At 44.9% G+C, this 17,488-nt stretch overlaps 1 protein-coding gene across 1 annotated transcript in view; it reads right to left on the bottom strand.

The window, feature by feature from the left end:
- The window catches only part of SEMA3C (semaphorin 3C), a 598,500-nt gene that overhangs the window by 143,437 nt on the left and 437,575 nt on the right, over positions 1-17,488 (bottom strand). Inside the window, exon 12 of the mRNA XM_086919828.1 lies at positions 4,407-4,629. Within this exon, the coding sequence (XP_086775954.1) occupies positions 4,407-4,629 (223 nt within the window). The remainder of the gene's footprint in view (positions 1-4,406; positions 4,630-17,488) is intronic.

Raw genomic sequence — 17,488 nt, 5'->3', positions numbered from 1 at the left:
CGAATTAGTTATAATATATAATTTTACAATTGTCAAAATGACCTTTTATTACCCATTAAGTATTCTAAATTATTGAATTGCCAATATTAATTTGACCATATTTGATGGTGCTGTCACGTTTTAGCATAATGTTTTCTGAACTCTACATGCTTCAAGGGTCACGTATAAACTTTGCCACATTGCTATATGGTATGAAGAGAATTGCCACACAAGTTTGCTAATTTCATGATATGTTACGCTTTCCTGAATTTCTATAGTATGCAACTGCCATTAGTGTGAGATTGTGGCACTCTAAGCCTCAGGGCACAATAATGTACCTTTCAGTACAGGCAGACCTGCATGCTTGTTTGGATAGGAGATTGTGGTTATAGTGCAACCTATGTGGGAAGAGTTATCAATCATTTAGGAAGTGCTTTACTTCAACGTGACAGTTAATATGAGGTGAGTATTGTGCGTTTCACATCAATGAAATGAATTACAACTTAACATGACTGATACTCTCTTTGCCTTTGAATATGGACCATTAAGTACAGCCATCACAGTACTACCTCCACACCTCAAAATGGTATTACTCAGACATGTCCAAAAAGACAGTTTTTGAAATAAAACTAGGTGCACAAACATTCCAATTCAGAGTCAGTGGAGGCAGATGTAACGGAAACAGCTACTCTGTCTCTGATCCATAAGTTATTTGATTTAATCTGTTGAGCTCCAAAGTTTGATAAATCATTACAGTTGCTAAATATAGCAATCTCATTTTGATTGCGGTACACCTTTTATTTTGTTTTTGTATTTGTTCAATAAATGTAAGCCTCATGAGTCTATCAGTGCAGCTTAGACTAGCTCTCCAAACGTACTCGTAGTCCTGCATCACCAGTTTGAAAGAATCAGATCTGCGATGGATCCGCCAATGTGAAATCATTTTTAGATTGACAGCATAAAACTGTACTTATTACACTTTCATAACATGTTGTAAAGCCCACTCTATTCTTATGCTGAAGCAGCAGGACACATTTGGTAACTGTGCACTTTACAAATAACACATGTGCACAAAGAGAAAGTCCTCTTGTGGAAGATCCTCTTCACTTCACGGGCAGAGGCTCTTTGCAAATATAAAGGTCCTTTTTTCCAAGGAAAAGAAGCTTGAGTAGACCAAAGAGCGTTCAAAGTAAGTGACCCCCAGCTCTAGCAACATTCTATACCCATCATCAAATGTATTTCTAGCCAGTAAACTACATGGGTAGTTTAGTGGCTAGAAATACATGGGTCAGCACCCCAACTCTTCATCGGGCTTGGTTAGCTAAATGTAAATGCAAATACAGAAGTCTTCCATTTGAAGTTTCATGGAAAACTTCATGGAAAACAGAAAGGACTGGACATTCATTTAAGAACATCTTTTAGACAAAGGACCTTGAGCAGCTGTGTGCCCAGGTACGAGTTTGATCATGTATCTTCATTGTTCTGGCTCCAGGCATTGGTTTGTCTAACAGAAGGGACCACCCAGAGCAAGGAATGCCCCCTCTCCTAAAACTAACGTTTACTTTAACACTTCGTAATGTAATCCCTGAGAAGGCCATTACACACAAACCACAGGCTCAGCTGAGTAAAATATTTTCTCATAACACACCCTAATTTGCTTTCAGAGCTGAACTAAAAAACAACAGAAATTAAAAGTTAATTGAAATTGAATATAATGCACCTAATTTGTTTCAAATCAGCCTTAACACATTTAAAAATGAGGCTTAATGCTGGTCTCTCTCTCTCTCTCTCTCTCTCTCTCTCTCTCTCTCTCTCTCTCTCTCTCTCTCTCTCTCTTCTTCTTCTTCCTCTTCCTCTTCTTCTCTGTCTCTTTCTCTTACTCGCTGTGTCTGCTGCTGTAAATCCTGTGAGCTGCAGAGACAGGGTGAGAGAGGTGTCTGTGGTCCTTCGAAAAACCACCCACGGGCTCCAGCACCATCAGAGAAATGCATGATAAGCTAAACGAACAGTCCGGCCCTGATATACATAGGCAAGGGCAGTCATATTTGCATATTTTACATTCATTACATTGTTTTTTAATTCTCTTCAAACAGAGGCCACACTTTTTATTAAAGCTTTAGAAGTAAAATGAGACAGAGGTTATCTTAAAACGGAACCTAGAGGATTCAAGCTGCTTTACAAAGATTCAGCATCCTCTCGGGGGTTAGACTGAGGTTTACAAAAAGCAAAACACTTTGAGATTCATCACATTAGATAAGTATCTAAAGTGAATGTGGATTTGCCATAGTCTTTGAAAATATACCATTCTCACAGAGCTGGTTGGGTTTACAATTTTCGTCATTTGTCATTGTTCATGGGATATTATTTATAACCACTCTCTGTTTCTAATCCATGTATGTGTTGGTGATGTGTGTGTGTGTGTGTGTGTTTTCTTTTGTGGCTGGGAATCGACATGCTCTGCAAAACATCACATCACTGTGGGGCTGCAGGGACCTGTTTTACTCTCCTAAGTATTTTACAGTGCTCCAATCAGGATTAACACTATGCGCGCTAGCGGTTTTCCCGCTGTGCACTGACTTTTGCGGAAACCCGCATATCATGACGAGCTCAGCTCGGCTCGTCATGAGCGTACGGCAGGCGTAACTCATGACGAGCTGAGCTGAGCTCGTCATGAGCATCGAAGGGGTTAAATTCCATGGCTCTCTGGTTACAGGCACAGTCATCTGCAGTGCATCGACTAATAGAGGTTTCAGACAGCCGCGGTGGGGCCGGATAAGGGGGGATTTAGAGGGACGATGCAGAGGGATATTTAATTATTTATTTCATTTTCCCTCAGCACCGTCCCTCGAAATCCCCACTTACCCGGCCCCACAGCAACACTGCTATTACTGTGGTATGGTTTACGGCCTACTTTTACATGCATGTTATGTTAGCATGGCTTATTAGAAGTTTAATCGCCATTTTACCTTTTGCTGCTTTTGCACACAACACTGCATAGCTGTGGAGGTCTACACATGAGAAAAGGTTTGTTTTTCGACATCTCTAGACATACATCGTACCCCTAGTCTGCACAGTGAGTGCTGAGCCGTCAAGTTTATCATAACATGTGAGCCTGTTTATCGGCATGTCTGTGTAACACATTCTAGACACAACATTTTGGCAGCTGCGAGCCAAGTAAGATTCTGGCGCCTTTATCATAGCACACTTGCCATGATTTCACACACTTGGAAGATTCCTTTTCCAGGGATGCAGAGAGCCTTGTTGATCCAGATGTAATTTACTCTTACTGAGCGGAAAGGTAATGGATTCCCCCAAAACAAGCCCAAGAGACCTTCTTTAGTTTATAATACATAGTTCCTATATAGGGAGGGTGTTACAACTAGGCGCTATATGATCTGTTTGCACCATCATTGTATTATGATTTCTCCTTTTGTATTTTATGGAGTTGTAACCATGCTGACCATATTATTGTTAATCATATGTCTGCTTATGTTGGTTAAGATACTGCACATAAGATCGCGTTGTTAAAATAAATATTTAAACCTTACCGTGTCTCCTACTTTACTCCTGTTGTGGACTGGTATGAGAGTATAACAAAAGAGTGTTCTCACTTCCCACCATTCCTGAGATGGTTCTAAGTCGCATGTTCTAGGTTGCCTAATCATTGGTTACTTTGATATAAGACAAATAGCGAATGGGACACTGATGCTAGCTGGTTGGGGTTTTCTATGTACTGAGGTGAGTTTCTGGTACACCACAATTCACTAATGTCCTAGGTCTCTGTGCACAGTTCTGTGTATGAGCAGAAATCCTTGCAACAGACCAGACCGCAGCAGGTTTCATAATGCAAGATCGTGCATTTTCCACTGGTTACCTTAACTTGAATTTATTTAACATTTAAACTGTGCGTTCTTTATATGTACATACCTAAAAGTTAAACAGCGAAAATAGTTACAGTATATTTTTTTAAGCCATGCCTTTGACCACACCCGCACATATACTCAGCCTGCCCCCACTGTGCACAGCATCAGAGTTCCCTTTATTTTTTAATGCACTTCGACCAATGACTGATCGTGAACCTCTCGGCAGAGCTTTGGGCAATTGAATTCATTATTTCACAAATGAAGCACTGGCAGTGCTACCTTTAGGAGAAAAGTAAAATCTGACAATATAAAAATATTGCTTGAAGACTCTCAAGCAGGGCACACAGAACAACGTTGGACCTGAAAATTAAACTAAAGCAGAAATCCACACTGACAAATGTTTTAAAGAAGTAATATAATTCAAATAACGTTTGCCAGAGGTTCACACTTTTCCTACAGGTTTCTTGATACGAACCGTAAAGTTATTGCAATTTAGTAAGAATACTATAAAATGATATTAAAACCATGAGTTAAAATGTGCATGCAAATATATTTCCTTCTTACCTGTTCCAAGGAACAAGACATGGTATCGCCCATCAGCTGCATTCACCCTGTCCACAGCTATCTTTGTATAAGTGTAGTCTGTGCCAATTCTGATAAGCAAAGGTCTTTTATTTATTGGGTAGATGGAATTGAACATCAAGGGGTGATTTCTAATGAAGGTGACCACATCATCTGGGAACTCCTTTGTTGTCTTTATGTTGGGTGTAAAGGCTCCCCCGGGGCACTGTAGGGAAACATTCGGGCAGAGTAAAATTCACCGATGAGATATCTATTGCATAGTTTAGTACTTTCAGTGAGGTCAAAGTCACACAAAATGTTGATATGCCAGACGTACAGTTTTTTCTCAGAATTGTTTTCTTTGTCATAATGAACACCACATAAGCCATGAAGGAAGAGCTGGTGTTTAGTGTGTTAAAGATTTCCACAAATACATTAATGTACAATTGGTCCTTTCCTGAATTTAAAATGTGTTCATCCAAGAGGCGGATATTTTGAAACGTTTTTGCAGGTTTGATGATTGTAAAGTAATTATTTCATTTTCACTGTGTAAAAAAATAATAATTTTGTGTGCCTGTGTTTTTTTCTGCTATCACAATTATATCATGTCGGTCTGAAATGACATGTGTTCGTTCAAGCAGCAGATGGAGCATTATTACATATTTTGAAACATTTCCACACGTTTAATAATTGTAAAGTAATTATTTTATTGTCACTCTATAAAACTGCCGTTTTATGTGCCTGTATTTTTTTCTGCCATCACAATTATACAATTGTGGGTCTGAAATGACAGGACCAGGGTTTAATATTTTGACAGGACACATGGGGCCTACACCTTGTCAGCAGGACGAAGATCACATCAGAAGAGGAGAATCAAAAAGTTCAAAAAGTAAAATGCCAGGAAGACGCCTTATAAAACACGAATTCCTCACAGTCTTAAAGAAGGAGCAGCTGTATATATGAAAAGGAGCCGTGGAAGACATCCCAGTATGTGGGTCTCTAGACCTGATCGGTTGAGAATCTGACAGGAAAAAGTCTAATATGAACTGTTGTGAGCAACAGATTGAATGCAGGAAGGGACAATTTGCCAAGAGAAGGCTAAAAATACAAACGGCCCTAAAAACTAAGCACAACCCATCAGAAATTGGCTTTTAGGAAGGACAGTGGCCAAACGTCCCATTGCACAAAATTAAACAGGTTTTACTTAGGATTCCTTGGAGCACCTTGGTAATGAGGCCAGTATGACTACACCATCCTTACAGATAGTTGAAACAACGAAATTCAGTAAACACACTTCTTCAAAGCATTGGACCAAATGATCAAGTTAGTGTTCATTATCAAATGTCCATGAAGAAATCCCAGGTTAGGTCTGTTTCCTTCTTGCTGACTATCCTTTGAATCAAAGTTAGATATGACATATGATACAGATGAAGTATACATCTCAATAGGCCATTTTAGTTGAATCTGTCAGACAATACCTCAAGTCTCAAAAGTGTCAAAACTGAAGTAGGAAAATCAAATGAGGTCTATGGTTTCAGGTCAAATTACATTTGAGATATGATGTTCATTGCTTTTACAAACCTGATGCTAGAATTCATTATGAAGTAAATATGTTTTATTAAAAAATATACCCCTACAAAACGAGTTGAGGAATAAGATAGGAACTGGTGAGAGATTTACAAATTCTCTACTTCTGTGGATTTAAATCCCTTTCAAGCTGTAGACTAACCACAACATTTCGAAGGCTTTTGCTGCACTTTAAACACAAAGGGGCCTATGTACAAGGGCCTAACATCGCCTCAGTGGCACTCGCCATATGTACAAGCTGTCGCTAACCTCTATTAGCAGCAGTTTTCCGGCGAAAACGTCCATTCTAAAGATCGCCACTTCTGTTAGCGATATTGATATGTATGGGAGACGTTCCTGTGCAAAAATGGCCGCTAACCCCACTTTGCGATATTTACAAGGGGATTCCTGAACTTTGGAGAACCCAAAAAACTGCCCCTAACTGCAGGTAGAGGCAGTTTTCTAAGACCAGAAAATAGCTGGTCTTAAAAATGGAGATAACACTGGGGGCCCCTTTCAAACAGGTTTTGGTGCTGGACAGCGCAGAAAGCAATGTTGCAGCGCTGCCCTGCGACAAAATTACATGGCAGGAATGCACACCATCAGTAAGATAGTGCGCATTCCTGGGCCTCAGTCATGAAAAGTGTTGCAGCACTGCGACAAGACAGTGTTGAAACACTTTTCACTACGCCCTTCTTGAGACACGACGGATGCGCAGTATTCACTGGACAGCTCTCCATTACACAAGTAACGACAGATACGTGTGGAAATCTGATGTATCTGTGTGTGATAAAGTCACGCCTTGCTGCAGTTGTGTCACAAGCATGACACAACTCCAGCAATGCATGGGGCCAGCCTATACCTGTAGCACTGCGTCACCCTTACGCCTGACATTAGGCAGGCGTAAGGTACTGACGCAGTGCCGTCTTACAATTGTTGCAGTGAAATCTGAGGGATTTCACTGTGCCACTCCTATGAGGCCTTGTCGTGTGGGAACGCACACCCTGGGTACATCATACCTGATGCAGGCATGATGCAGCACATGGCTTCACAAGGTCACGCATATGCCTATCTGCATCACTTTGCAAATACAGTGCAACGTGGTGCTAGTTTTGCCTGGTCCGTTCTTGAGGGGTGCCAGAGTGTCAGCGCAGTTGGAGATCCATCGGTGGCGGTTGCACGCTGTGAGGTCATTATCTGTAAGCTTTGTTGGAGTGGTGGTGCTGAGGGAGTTGAATAGACGTTCTTCGTGGCCTTGATCCAGCTGCGAGGGGGGGGGCGATGAAAGCGGTGGTGTACGGTGGGCATGTTGAAGACGAGATGTATACTATGATGGTTGGTCCAGGAAAGTCCGGTGTGAGGATGTAGTTGAAGTTCCCGCTGGCTGAGGAGACATACTCAACCGTGTGTCCTGCAATGTGGTGTGCTGCAGTGACTAGCTGCTTGAGTCTGGAGTTGGGGAGCTTCCCCAGGAGGGGCTGGTGTTTTGGTCAATGGGGTTGTCCAGGTGGAACTTGAGTTTGCCAAGTAGGATGTCGTCTGTGGATGGGAGAGCCTGGTGGGCAATGTGGTCTCCGATGGTGTGGCAGATGGGTGTCCATGGCCCAGGGTCCTGCAGATGGATGGGGTTGGTGTTGGTCCGGATCTAGAAGTTGAGGTGTCCATGGACACCGTTGGGTCATTAGAGTGTGTGGTCAGTCGGACTGTGCTTGTGCTCCTGGATGGTCGGGGTGGTCCTGGCGGGTGATTTAGTAGCAGTCAGTGATGGCAATGGCGATGTCCGGTCTGGAGCAGATGTTGGTCCTGGCAGGCGATGTGGGGTCCAGTGTTGATGGCGAGGAGGGTGCTGGTGCCGTAGTGGTGGAATGTTTGAGAGGATGGGTCCTTGGTGCTAAGCGCTGTCCAGGGGCAGACGGATGCAGAAAGCTTGCCTTTGGCACGGGAGACATCCATTACAACGCAGGCATTACATTGTAATGCCTTTACAACGCAACTCCAACAATGCAGGTGCCTTTGCATCGCATTCTATTACAACGCATTGTGAGGTCAGTAATTGGGGTATTTTTAAGTTTTAGGGTTGGTATGGGTTTTGTGTGTCGGAGATGAAATATGGGGTGTCTTATGGGGTAAAATTTAAAAATTGGGGTGTCTTATGGGGTAAAATTTAAAAATTGGTGTGTGTTTTGGGTCAATCATGAAAATTGGGGTGAGCATTTGGGTCAAATATGATTTTTAGGGTGTGTTTTGGGGGCTGAAAGATGAATTTTTGGGTTGAGGGTTTGCTTTGGGGTGCAAGGGTTAGTTTTAGGGATGCACGGACTGAATTGGGAATAGTAATGTTTACATCTCTGAAATCCAACACCGTCCCTACTATTGTAACATGACTAGTATTAGTATGCATTGTAATGGAATGCGATGTAATGGTATGCGTCGTAACTCCATATATACCTTTGGCACAACAGTGGTATGCCCGCTGCGGAGAGCAGCACAGCTGATGTCATTGAGAAATGCTGCGGGGGGGACTGGACAGCTGGGATGTGGGAAATACCAGAAAGAACACTGGATGGTGCATCAACGCGGGTGTGTGTGTGTAAGCGGGTATTGTAAATATTTAAATGAGAGAAATCTTACCTGGAGGCTCGGGTCCCTTGTCTTCCTCGCTCCTGCCCTCCTGAGACTTCTTCCAGGAACAGGAAGTAGGCAGCCAGGCTCCCTCCCCATAGCCAATCACAACGCTGCAATGCGCCATTGGGATTGGTCATTGGCACCTGGACGAGGCGTTCAGCAAGGAGCTGGAGGGGTGGGCATGGTCTCCATGCAGGCTTTAATGCAGCCTGCATTGTGAACAGGACAGTGCGCATGACTGATTTGGGCAGCCTGAGCGGGCCGACCAAACAGCACTAGGCACTTGAGTGGGCATGTCACTCCGCCCCTGTCCTTCTCTATGAGTGGAGCAGCCCTACCCACCCTACCACCCATAATGGAAACATGACACGATCACATCAGGAAGTTGTCATCGTGTGATGATAATTCATTTTCTTGCACTGCTTGAAAGCAGGGGGGTGACGCTCTTCCACCATGGCGGATGAGCCGCCACTGGTGGTGCGTCATCTACACGTGCTTGGCCTGGGTGAATAGACCCTCGGGCCTCCTCCCCTACGTGCCCCATCTTCTGCTTACCTTGACCTTGACACGGTGGTGCCATCCGCTGCACTCTCTCCAAATCTGTGACTCAGCCAGCAGGAGCCTCAACCAGGTGGCATTCCATAAGCCTGGGTAAAGCAGTCGCTGCCAAGTCCGCTAATGAACCTCCCGATGCAGTTGTTGCAGCAGGGCCCCCTTAGGCGTGAAGTTACACTGCTCCCACCACACGGCGTAGCTCAGGGGCCTCACCCTCCACAGTGTCCGGCCAGCGCAACATCATCCGGCCTGTGATGCAGAGAGGCGCCGCCTAGCGTTGGTAATGCCCTCTGTGCACCCCAGTGTAGTGGTGGATAGCAAACAATGTTTTTCCTTGTTTCTTTAATGGCAAGTAGCCACTACCAGGTTTGACTATGCCAGTGGGTTTTAACAGCATCCTGCATTGACAAAGTCAAAAGCGGCGACTAGCATGAAGCATTAAATAGGTGGTGCATGAGGGATAGTAGAGGTGAGCAAATGGGTTCCTAACTGTGAGGGGGTGGCGGGAGTAACTACTGAGCTTGTAGGATAATGATTTGGAAATTTGGAAAAGGAAGAGCAGGGCATGGGAATTAACGGACAAGCTGGAGAAGGGAGCAACATTAAGAGCTTGGGTTGGGGATATGAGGGGGAAGCAGCACATAGAGTGGTGTGGCTCACTGGTTAGAGGTGGCAGACCCGGAAGCAGAGAACGGCCTGGGACCAGGGTCCAATTCCCGACGCGGCAGGGTTGTGGACCAGGGTCAACGGACTCGATAATTCTCGCCTCGGTGCCTACTCTAACCAGGGATCACACTCTGCAACTCTGGGCATTAAGCTTGCCTCATCTCTACTACGGCCCCCCACAGACGCTAGGGATGCCTGGTTTCACCTTGGAGATACCCAGAAGGTAACATCTCACAGGGAAAGCCAGGACGGGTTCCCCAGCGGTCTTCAGCGCCAGGACACCTTGAGATGGGGTAACAGTGCGCTTTACAAGTATCATCATTACATTACATCATTACAAGTATCATCATTACATTACATGGGGAGAGAGCAAGAAAACACATGGATTTCTCTGAAATTATAAATGTAAGCAATATCATCAGTTGGAGCATACAAGTCAACCAAACACTTGGAACAAACATTTGAATAAGGAAGAAAGCCATCACATTGAGGGGTGATAACTGAGACAGAGAATAAAATCAAGTTTTCTGAACACTTTGCAGACAGTGCATAATGCTGACAGGCACAGGGGCATTTTGTTTGTTGCAGTGATATTTTTTAATTAGCACTGGTTATGTGCGTTTCAAAACGTTATGCCTTAACCAAATGCATACGGTTTTAATATATTAATCTAAACATCCTTTAACTGAATTCATGACTGTTTGAATTGGGTTGCATGTTAACTGCCTCACCAGGTAACTTCGGAATAGAAGCCTTGTGCTCAGCCAGTTCCTGAAAAGCTGGTCTTGGTTACACTAAAAATCCATTGTTCTTTCTGTCTGAGTATTGACACTGCAATAAGGTGGGAGGGCAGGTCCAGGGACTGTCTGATGGTCTGGCTTGTAAACTTAAGAAACCACTTGTACCGTTTCACAATTTCTTTTCCAGAGTTTTATATAGTGCGAACTTGACCCGAAGGTAAGAGAGCACTTTACTGAGCAACCGTTGTGTTACAGATGTACGCATTCATTTTTTGTTAGATACCAGGAGATTAAGTGATTTGCTAGAATCACAAGATGTTAAGCATCCCTGCCGAGACTTGAACCCGGTTCCCCATTTTCGAAGTTGACGGCTCTAGCCGTAAGGCTACATCCTCTCCCCAAAAGCTGCAAGGCATCTTTTTCTATCTATGAAATCAAGTTTTTCCCCACAAATCCCTCATTTCATTCTGTTGTGGGCCAATGTTTTTCTCTCAGGAGTCAGCAAGTTAAGTGACAAATGCTTTGCAACCGAGTTAAATTCTTCCATCACTTACATGTTTCTTGTTAGCAGAGACCCCTGTATGATTTGCTTATTCAACTACCATAAGCTCTCTGTATCTATATTAAATACTGACCGGCAGATTTACAAGCCCCTTGCGCCGCTTTTACGCTGCCGTTGCGTCACTTTTGTGATGCAGCGGCGGCGCAAAAGATGCACCATGGTGCGGGGTATTTACAACGTGACGCATCTCCCAGATGCGTCACATTGTAACCAGAAGAGGCGTACCATCGCAGGGGGAGGTGTTCCGGCACAGGAACGCCTCCCAAAAGTGGCTGAGTGAAATCTACAAGATTTCACTCAGTCACTTTTGGGCCCATGCTTGTGTCAAAACCCTGCGCCTGCTTCAAGCAGGCTTAAGGATTGACGCAGCATTGTACACATAGGGCCCCCTGATCATTGCTGGAGCTGCGTTGCGCTTTCGACGCAACTCCAGCAATGCGCCGCTTTTACAGCATAGATGCGTCACGCATCTGTGCCGTTTTTGCCTCATGGTGCGCCGCATTGTAAATGCGGCGCATCGAGGGTGGCGGAGCTGTGGCGCACAATTACTGGGGCATCCTTGCCGATATGCAGGGATGCACCAGTAATTGTAAATCTGCCCCTGAAAGTATACATCTACCTGAAAAGTAGGCTGCTGGCTCATCACTTCTTTCCCCTTGAAAAGCATTCGTATCCCTGCCCTGCTCCCTGCAGAGCCTTCAAGGCTTGCTACGAATTAGTATTCAATCAGGAAAGTTTTTTATAGTGCAAATGACTCCGATTTAAACAACCTGAAAAGAATGCCTTCAAGCAATGTTTCTACTAAAGGCAAAGGAGATAAATCGAAAAGCAGAATAAACTCTCGAAGGACACCAGTGGATACATTTGCAGATCCAGTTACCCCAAGGCCTCGATCCATAAATATTCTCAGAAGTCCAAACCACAGAAACACTGAGCGAGGAGGAGGAACAAAAATAAAGATCTCTCTTGTCTGCCAAACTCGAGTCTGCTACCTCTCTCTTGGTATTAAACAAGAAGAATAACACTTAGCAGCCAGTGCCTCTGAAATATTGTAAGCTTCAAAAGTATTGTGATTGCACACTCACCAACAAAGCCCCTCCCACCTATGCAGGCGTCAATTTGCCTCAATGTGTTTTTAATCAATATTTTAGAAACATCTATGTGACTATATTCTTAGTCATCGCCTGAGTTTCTAGAGCTTTGTCTAGTGCGACTTACAAGACTGGCTCTTCAATAAGGTAGTTAGGTGGATATAAGGGTCTGGATACCAGTAATACCAGGTTCATTTCGGCTTGATTTCCCTTTCTGGGGCAAATATGTCCCGTAACAGCACACGTTTACTACCTGCTTGGAGCAAGTGGTAATTATGTGGAAACCTTTTCTTTCAGTTGAGGTGTGGGAGACGAGAGGAACAGAAGGGCATAGTGGATTTTTATTGAGCTGTTTCTACCCACCTATGCTGCAGTATGGATTATCCGGGCCAGGCAGGGTGCAACAGCACCGAGAGCTCTGCCTCAAAGGCAGAGTGCAGTGTCTCTGGACCCGGAATTATCTGGTGTTTGAGGACCTGCTAATTCTGGGCACAGAGACCCCAGGAAATTCAAAGGTGCCCGGAGTGGTATCGTCTCTCTTCGAGATACTGCTATGGGCAACACACATGGCAAGCCATACTAGTTCTACCAAATTACCGAAAACGGCTAGAAAATAGCTTTTCAGTGTAGGTGGGCATTCTCATGGAAATATTCTTTTTGTTTGGAGTGCCAAAAGCCTGCGCATCATTCCTGGTGTCTTACATAGTTTAGAAAGTTATATTCAAATATTTCTGTTATGTTTTACTTGGTTTGTAGGTCATTCCATAACATGTATGATTAAACAGGACAGTCAAATTCCGACTTGCAGCATATACTTCACTGTTTCTAAATGATATGTAATTCAGTTTTTTTTTAATTATTTCACAGTGATCCTCTTCACAATTGCCTCTGTAACTTGTATGATCCTTATTCTGTATCTACCCTCCATTAGAGGGTGTTCTTCTTCCATAAACAGCTAATCCTGTCTGACTCCTATCAAACCCAAATAAAGCACCTGCCTGTTTCACTCCCGGCAATAAAACACTCTTCCAGACACACTGTCTCTCACTGTCTCTCTTCTCTCTCTCTCTCTCTCTCTCTCTCTCTCTCTCTCTCTCTCTCTCTCTCTCTCTCTCTCTCTCTCTCACACCATTCCCTTTCTCTCTTCTCTACATATCAAAATATATGAACATAAATTCCAGATCCGACAGGGGGATGTACTTTTCCACACTACTCGGAATTCACATTCAATTACACACTATAGTATTATGTCTGTTAGCAGGAGACTCGGGAAGACGAAAGGGACTAGCGGGAGTAACAGAGACACTGGATATCAGCAGCCTGACTCATTCCACTGCTGGGCGCTGGTGTCTGCTCTGAGCCTGCTGATGCCTGCTGGTCCATAGTTGATAGCTAAAGATATCCTTAATATATGATCTGTACATTGAGTCCTCTAACTCAACTGTTGCAAATTAAGTACCTCCAGAATATCTCTATTTCTCAGACTCTCTAGGGTATTCACGACACTCTAGCATTCCTGAACGGAAGCACCAATATATACATAGGTCTTGTCAAAATCCCACATTCATTTCTGATGTGAAAACTGTAGTTCTTTTCGTTTGACTGCATTCTCTCCGGTTCTACTATGCACTTATATACATTTCTTAACCTGCAATATAAATAAACATTCACCAGGATTACGTAATTCACACTAATATCAATGAATAGTCTTTCGCTAAACATATTCCACTACCTTAAATATAACAAATACACTGTGAACATGCTAACAGTATATAATGTGATGAGGATCCTTCCAATCCCTTACATACCATAATATCGAAAGTGCAAAAAAAATAGTTTCTACATCTTAAAGTATTTTTTCTGAAATGTTCTTTAACCAATGAAATTGAGTTTCAAAGTACAATTATTCCTTAGACTACTTGTCAGTATTCAACTTCAACTCCAGACCTTGCTCCAAGGTTTTCATAAAGTCTAGATGCAAGGTCCTGGCTGCAGCGACAAAGTATCTTGACTGTTTAGCATGGACTCTCTGAACCATAAAGAAATGTATATTCAATAACTTCAAAATGGCCACCACCATTTCCAAACAATTTAAGATTTAAGTGGATTTTTGGGAAGTATCATTTTCTATTCTGGTGCCTATATGCAGGGTGTCCTCCAGAAATGGGAAGCCCTTTAGCCAAGCAGCATTGGTGTTCTGGGAGCACTGCCAGACTTTCTTACACTGGTGTGAAGATAGCGCTAATGAGTTCACAGTACCGTGACAAGCCCATGACGTGCATCTATGCCACAGACCATGTTACTCTATCTTTCTTGTTCCGTTCCTCTATCACATTTTCTTTAAAACACCTTGAAAACTTAGGGGGTGATTACGATGGCGGACAGACTTGAGTCCGTCCGCCATTGTCATGGTAATCGGGACGGCCCGTTCATATGGCGGGGTCCCACACATGCAATTATAATGCGACTGCCACATTGGCGGTCGCATTTTGCATGTTTACCATTGCGGCGGATGCTGCTGGCTGCAGTACTTGCCGCAATGGCAAACATTTATACTGTGTATTTTCCTGCACTGTATGGCAGGCACCATGCGGTGCCTGCCACCTGGTGCAGGGAACTGTAGGGGGGCACCATGCGAGCCTCCCCAAGTGCACAGCTGCATTGCCCCTGCACAAGGGGGGGGTGCGCAACGGGCCCCGAAAGTCAATTTGTGCCAACCTTTGAATGGCGGAGGAACTGCCATTCAAAGGTTGGCGGAATGCAGTATCCTAATGTGGCGGATGGTGCTTGCTAGGCACCGCCACCATTGTAGGTATGCTGGCTGGGTCCGACAGGCAATAATAAATCTCGCCCAGTGAAGACTATTCAAAAAATGTTTTCAATTCCGCGTCATATTCCCAAGCGCAAATACGTCTGGAATATAGACTAACAAACCAGAACGGGTCAGACACGGTGTCGGCCAAATATTACTGGCAAATGAGGGCAGCTGAAGACAACACGCTAGCTTTTCACTGTTGGGCGGAGGTTGAAAAACAGGCTAGGCAGAATAATTCCACTTGTAAGATTCTTAAGCAAGTGCTACTTTCGCTAAACCTGGAGGAAGCCTAGCATTCACCAATGTCATACCTCGCTTTTAAACAAATTACTAACAAAGCTATTAAACAAGTATCATTGCAAACCGATAAAGCATTAGTGGCTGGCAAAAGTTACGCCTGGATGGTGATGCCAATGTACAAACAATTGAAACAACAACCCTACTTACAAGAATGCTTCAGAGATCACTATAAGAGGAAACTAAGTATACTGAGATTGGGGTTGTTCCCGACCAAAGACCTTGCCCCAAATTGGCTACGTGCTTGGCCATCTCTGGATTGTCGCCTCTGTGATAAGGGAGAAGAGTCGCTATTACATCTATTATGTACCTGCCTGGCCCTACACAATTTAAGGATGATCCTTCAAAGGCCATTGCGAAGAGAAGCACAAGTAAGGACCTGTAGAGCGGCTGGGATAAAATGCCTCAGCGGCTCTTCGATCCAACTTTCCTGCAAAACAATTACATTTCTGACATTCGCAGTGCAAGAGCTCGAAAAGAAGGCTGCAGTAAAACAGGAACTGGGAAACATGGACATATTGCAGCCGGCCCCAGACCTTTCTTGACGCTATTTGCAGTTTCCTTTCCTCCCTCTTTCCTTTCATTCTATGTCACTTTAAGCACTTTATTTGAGACGGATCTCCGTCAGACTCATGCCCACACCACATCTTCAACAAAGCCAGCACCACCATTGCACCCCATCTCCGGAAAGCCATCAACATTTCCTTCGAGACAGCGACCTTCCCGGAGAGTTGGAAGCATGCCGAGATCAACTCCTTACTCAAAAAACCCAAGGCTGACCCCAAGGACCTCAAGAACTTCCGGCCCATCTCCCTGCTACCGTTCCCAGCGAAGGTCATCGAGAAGACCGTCAACAAACAACTGACCCGCTACCTCGAGGAGAACAGCATCCTGGACCCATCCCAGTCCGGGTTCCGCAGCAACCACAGCAACAAAACTGCCCTCATCGCCGCCACCAACAATATCAGGGCCCTGCTAGACAACCGAGAAACTGGGGCCCTCATCCTCCAGGATCTGTCAGCCACCTTCGACACTGTCTGCCACCGCACCCTACGGACACGGAACTATGATGCTGGGATCCAAGACAAGGCTCTGGACTGTACTACCTCCTTCCTTTCCGGCAGAACCCAGAGCGTCTGCCTCCCCCCTTTCCGCTCCGAAGCCACCGAGATCATCTGTGGCATACCCCAGGGCTCATCCTTCGGTCCAACACTGTTCAACATCTACATGGCACCACTCGCCCACGTCGCCCGACTACATGACCTCAACATCATCTCCTACGCTGACGACACCCAGCAGATCCTGCCCCTCACCAAGGACCCCCTCATCTCTAAAACCAACCTCGACGGAGAAATTAAAGCCGTCGCCGGGTCAATGAAGAACAGCCGACTGAAGCTAAACTTGGACAAGACAGAAGTCCTCATCCTCGGCTCCACCCCCTCAGCCTGGGACGACTCCTGGTGGCCGACCGTACTAGGAACAGCTCCAACACCCACTGACCACGCATGTAACCTAGGGTTCATCCTCGACTCTACTCTCTCCATGACAAAGCAGGTCAACGCTGGCTCGTCCTCCTGCTTCAACACCCTCCACATGCTCCACAAGAGCAACAGGTGGATTCCCACCGAAACAAGAAGAACGGTCACCCAGGCCCTTGTCAGCAGCAGGTTGGACTACGAAGCCCCCAAGATCATCTGTGGCATATCCCAGGGCTCATCTTTCAGTCGAACACTGTTCAACATCTACATGGCACCACTCGCCCACATCGCCCGACTACATGACCTCAACATCATCTCCTACGCTGACGACACCCAGCAGATCCTGTCCCTCACCAAGGACCCCCTCATCTCTAAAACCAACCTCGACAGAGAAATTAAAGCCGTCACCGGGTCAATGAAGAACAGCCGACTGAAGCTAAACTTGGACAAGACAGAAGTCCTCATCCTCGGCTCCACCCCCTCGGCCTGGGACGACTCCTGGTGGCCGACCGTACTAGAAACAGCTCCAACACCCACTGACCACGCATGTAACCTAGGGTTCATCCTCAACTCTACTCTCTCCATGACAAAGCAGGTCAACGCTGGCTCGTCCTCCTGCTTCAACACCCTCCACATGCTCCGCAAGAGCTACAGGTGGATCCCCACCGAAACAAGAAGAACGGTCACCCA

This window comes from Lissotriton vulgaris, chromosome 1_1 (assembly GCF_964263255.1).
Source record: "Lissotriton vulgaris chromosome 1_1, aLisVul1.2, whole genome shotgun sequence".
NCBI lineage: Eukaryota > Metazoa > Chordata > Amphibia > Caudata > Salamandridae > Lissotriton > Lissotriton vulgaris.
This window is presented reverse-complemented; position numbering and strand designations above follow the sequence as displayed.